The sequence below is a fragment of the Camponotus floridanus genome, unplaced genomic scaffold, assembly GCF_003227725.1.
Source record: "Camponotus floridanus strain SB8 unplaced genomic scaffold, Cflo_v7.5 scaffold305, whole genome shotgun sequence".
NCBI lineage: Eukaryota > Metazoa > Arthropoda > Insecta > Hymenoptera > Formicidae > Camponotus > Camponotus floridanus.
In genome coordinates this window covers 71784-76356 of record NW_020229443.1, presented here as the reverse complement: position 1 = coordinate 76356, position 4573 = coordinate 71784, and the positions used below count along the sequence as shown (strand labels likewise).

At 45.2% G+C, this 4573-nt stretch overlaps 1 protein-coding gene across 1 annotated transcript; it reads right to left on the bottom strand.

Moving 5' to 3' along the window:
- Positions 1–327: 327 nt before the first annotated feature.
- Positions 328–1952, bottom strand: LOC112638472. The gene is made up of 4 exons (XM_025410300.1): positions 1802–1952; positions 1429–1725; positions 525–791; positions 328–339 (listed from the first exon to the last, which is right to left on the bottom strand). The coding sequence occupies exons 1-4, from the start codon at positions 1934–1936 to the stop codon at positions 328–330; spliced, it is 711 nt and encodes a 236-aa protein (XP_025266085.1). The 5' UTR covers positions 1937–1952.
- Positions 1953–4573: the final 2621 nt, after the last annotated feature.

Here is a 4573-nt window from a genome sequence, read left to right as displayed (position 1 = left end):
TGTATAAATGCCGACAGGGTTATAACGCTTAGTATAACGCTTAGTATAACGTTTAACATAATGAAGTAATTACACGGCCTATACGCGAGCTTGCGGGGGAGGAACTCGAAGTAGTCGGCGAACCTTATATTACAACATTATATTGGAACATTCTAATGTTCGAGAGAACGCGGAGGGTCTTCGAGTTCTCCTTCGCTGAATCGTGCGACTATCGACGATGGATGCGACACGACGATTACGATGTACCATTGTTAAACTTATACGATTGAAATGTACGACTATTATATAAGGGGTGGACCCATTTTGAGCGATCCACTCGAATATCTCTTAGGGAACGACCTGCGAACCGATACGGAGTGCGAAGAGCTGCTTCTTAATGCTCTCGGGAACGACGCGAATAAACGGTCTTACGAAAAAAAAAACATGCCCGTTTGAGCTCGTATCGAACGACCATTTAAAAATAAAGTAGCTGCAAAAACATGATTCACGAATGAACGTATCGCGATCTCGAGCCTCGCGCTTACCCGTATAACCGCGCCCGAACGAGGCGAAACGATCGCGGGGTTCATTCGTGAATGAACCGTAAGAACCGTAAGAACCGTGAGAACCGTAAGAATCGTAAGAACCGTAGGAACCATAAGAACCATAGGAAGCATAAGAACCGTAAGAACCGTAAGAACCGTAAGAACCGTAAGAACCATAGGAAGCATAAGAACCATAAGAACCGTAAGAACCGTAAGAACCGTGAGAACCGTAAGAACCATAGGAACCGTAAGAGAACCGTAAATGACCTAGGAATCGACCATAAATAACCCATAAATACCGCTGTAAGACCCGGTTCCACGACTCGAGTTAATCGGAGTTTAATACGTTAAACTGGGTCCTGATTGGTCCATTCGCTACTTAAACTCGGATTAACTGGATAGGTATTTACGAGTCGATCGTAAATACCTCCCCCCGGCATAATGGAATATATGAATATGGGGGGGATAAAATTACGACTGCAATCACAACGACGACGACGACGACAACGACGACGAATCTTTCGCGAAGACGCGGTGAGTCCGATCGACGGAATGAGCTCAGTTCGCGCGAGCGACGATGAGTTTCGACGCGCGCGAGAGGAAGGGAGGCGACGCGAACGAAGATCAATCTTAAGGGATAACTTTGCATGCGATAGTAGTCTACTTCAATAATGCATAGTCTTCAACTCCGTCCTTCGGCGCCGTCCTTCGGCGCCGTTCTTCGACGCCATCCTTCGGCGCCGTTCTTCGACGAGACGTCGAGATCGACGAGACGTCTGAAATACGTAAAAGCTGCGTATTAATGATAATAATACGTATGGAGAGACGCGAAAGGAAAGAACGGCGCGTTATACCAGAAGAGATCGGGGTACCTCGGTTAAAATCTTTCGTCCTCCGTACGGACGGAGCTCGTTTCCTCGAGCGAGCTCGCGTCGCAGTACCATATCTCCACAGGGGAATCGTCGTCGCAGAAATCCTCGGTTTTAAACGCGCGATCCGAGACGAGCGGCTCCATGTCGAACAATCTTCTCAGTCGAAAGATGTCGGCGTAGATATCAGGGGAGCGCCTCTCCCATTCTCTATAGGACGGCCGGTCGCACCATAAGGAGTTTAAGAATCGCCGTTGCTTCAGTCTCGCCTGTCGTATCCAATGTCGGCGACGTATGTTGACGAATCCATAGATCTCAACCTCATTCTCGAACTGTGAAAAAAAATATATACGTAGTATTTTTTCCTCGAAGAAGAGCGAAAGAATAAAGAGACGAACGAGTACTTACGTTCCACGTTACGGCTATATTGAGGATCGCATCCATGAGATTTCTGATGTACTTTATCTTCCACAGGCACATCCACGGCGTGAACGTGCATTCGCGAAGCATCCTTCGCAATCGCGAGATTTCGTCGCCGCTCATCGTCGTTCGCGTGAAAAAAAAATAACTCCAAGAATGAATGCTGGATACGTTAGGAACACTCGCGATATCGGACGCACTCAACGACGAGATCGCGAGACTCATTCTGAGGAAAAAACGGTCTCTCGGCGCTAATTTATACCTGCGATATCGCTATCGCCGAGTCTTTGTGATTCCGTCGAATGCTAATGCTAAAGCCGTAATCTAAAGCGATATGAACGCGGTAATTTAATTTAATGAGGCGCGATAAATTCTCGATTGCTCCGGAGGAAGTGCCGGAAAATACATAACGTTCGACCGCGTACGCGCGATACGAGTTTATTCGCTGATTAACATTATTTTAACGTTATTTTAATATTATCTTAACATTATTTTAATATTATCTTAATATTATTAATATTCGTAGTATTATATTTTAATTCTTAGTATTAATATCGTAGTATTATTATTATTTTAATATTTAGTATTAATATTCGTAGTATTATTTTAATATTCTTAGTATTAATATTATTTGAATATTATTTTTTTCTTAGTATTAATATTATTTGAATATTATTTTTTTCTTAGTATTAATAGTATCTTTCTAAGTATTAATAATACTTTTAGGCAGGGTGATAAGTCGTCGATAAGAGTACGCGTAAGACTAATCTACGACGCGTCTCCGTTCACATGTCGCGCAATTGAGTCGCTCTCTCCAACCACCAGTCGTGCAGTTTGCACACGTTTTCCAAGGCGCAATTCTTCGAGTGATAGCCGCAACGATAGACGCGAGTGGCGGGCTAGCGTTCGAAGGGGTCCGATATCCTCGTAATCCGCGTCGATGGTCTCCATCGTCAGGTCGAGCTGTTCCGCGACCTCTCCCGCGATGTCGGTCAGCCACCTTTCTTCTCGAGACCTTGACGTAGATCGTCACCGCGGCGTTCGACGCGAGATCCCTCGACGCGCGATATATCGCGTCGCGAACTGTTTCGCGTGCCTATACTCCACGTGTCCGTCGGTCCAGTGAAATTCGTGGTGATTGAGAGTCAGCCAACAGGCCTGCGACTTCTCGCTCTTCGTCAGCAGATTCCACGACATCGGCGCGCGAAAAACGTGATGCGTCAGATCTCTGCCGTTCGCGAGTATCCCATCTCCTTCGTCACGAATCGCTCGTTGACGACGAAACCCTGCAGATCTATGAAGATCGGCGGGGCGATATCGCTCGCGAACGTCGTCGCGGTCATCGTCGCGAGATACTGACGTTTATTCGCGTCTCTCCCCCCCCCCCGATATCTTCGCGGTTTCGAGTTCCTCTCTCCCCCCCCCGTCGACACGTCGTCTTACAGGATCTTACGCACGACGTTCTGTCAACGGATGTACTCCACCACGCGATCGTGAATGATTAGACAGTACGCCGTGGTGTTAGAAGGAACGTTGTCCTTGCAGTCGAATTCTAGACGAACGTCCACAGTGGCGCTCTTAATCGCTTCGTTTTGGCGGGAACAATCTATCTACTGCGAGCTGGCCGCAGTTATAGAAATTTGTTCATGGTCAGGAGCGTCTCGTCGCTCGCGGATCCGTAATACGTTCGTCGAAATCTCGCGTAGGCGTCGTACAGTACGCGATTTTGTCTTGTCGTAAGTCCAAATCATATCGTCGTACGGATAGAAGTCGGAATTGAGATACAACTTTACGGTTGTCAGATTGCACGCGCGAATCTGGAAGCGTCCTGCGCAACGTTCTTCTTTCCGGTCTGAAACGCGGAAGATGACGTAACGCGTTTCTCGAGCTGCGTGTGCCGCTTTTACGGCCCACGAGTGTTTGGTCGTGCTCTGCAGGAGCGGAAACTCGTAGAGATCCCACGAGCGAAAGGGCGCGCTCAGATATCTGCCGCTGTCCAACGTGCGCAACAGCGATAATTTGTTGACGTCATTCAGCACCACGTGCGGCACGCCGCCACTGTATCTTCCGAGCTCGACTCTCGGCTCGAATTCCTCGCGCGATATAGACAATTGTTGTCGTTTCGCCTCTTATCAGAATCAGCTCGTTGACGCGCGTTGATGACGACGCGCCTGTAATCCTCGCAGAAACCTAGCAACGTGTCGAGAGGAACGCAGAAGTTGAAGNGTGAATTGGTTATATTCTTGATGCTATATATTCTTGGAGGGTCATTATCCTCTTCAATTATTTTATAAGAAATTGTATATAGACTTCTTATTAATTACGTGTTCTTTCAGGTTTCTAGTGGTGAAGATCTACATTTAGAGAGAGTTTACGTGGAAAAAAGAGAGAGGATGTTTCAAGCCCATGATTATGCTACAAGATTCCAACGATATATATAAGCATAGACGTTCTTATTATTATTATATTTTATTTATTCTTTTGGTTCAACAAAATGGTTTATAAATCAATTTTATTTCATTGAAAAAAAAAAACTCTTATTAATTTCTGGTTAGCACATGCTATGTTTATTTAATAAATTCTGTATGTCATAAAGAATAGTTGGGGGACTTTTATTTATCCGACAGATCAAATAGAAACAGATACGGATTTTAATTTTATTTAATTTATTCTCTTGAATTTTAAGTCATTATATTTATAAATTTTGTTGATGATCAACAGGTACATTTTGTTGTTCCGTTTGGTGTATGTCTCATTTAA

Excerpts from the sequence above, each read along its gene's own strand:
- LOC112638472 (XM_025410300.1), bottom strand. The coding sequence starts at position 1,936 with ATGAGCGGCGACGAAATCTCGCGATTGCGAAGGATGCTTCGCGAATGC. Across the intron at positions 1,726-1,801 it reads ATATAGCCGTAACGTGGAAC|TTCGAGAATGAGGTTGAGAT; the intron begins GTAAGTACTCGT and ends TTTTTTTCACAG. Across the intron at positions 792-1,428 it reads CGCTCGAGGAAACGAGCTCC|GTCATTTACGGTTCTCTTAC; the intron begins GTCCGTACGGAG and ends GTCGATTCCTAG.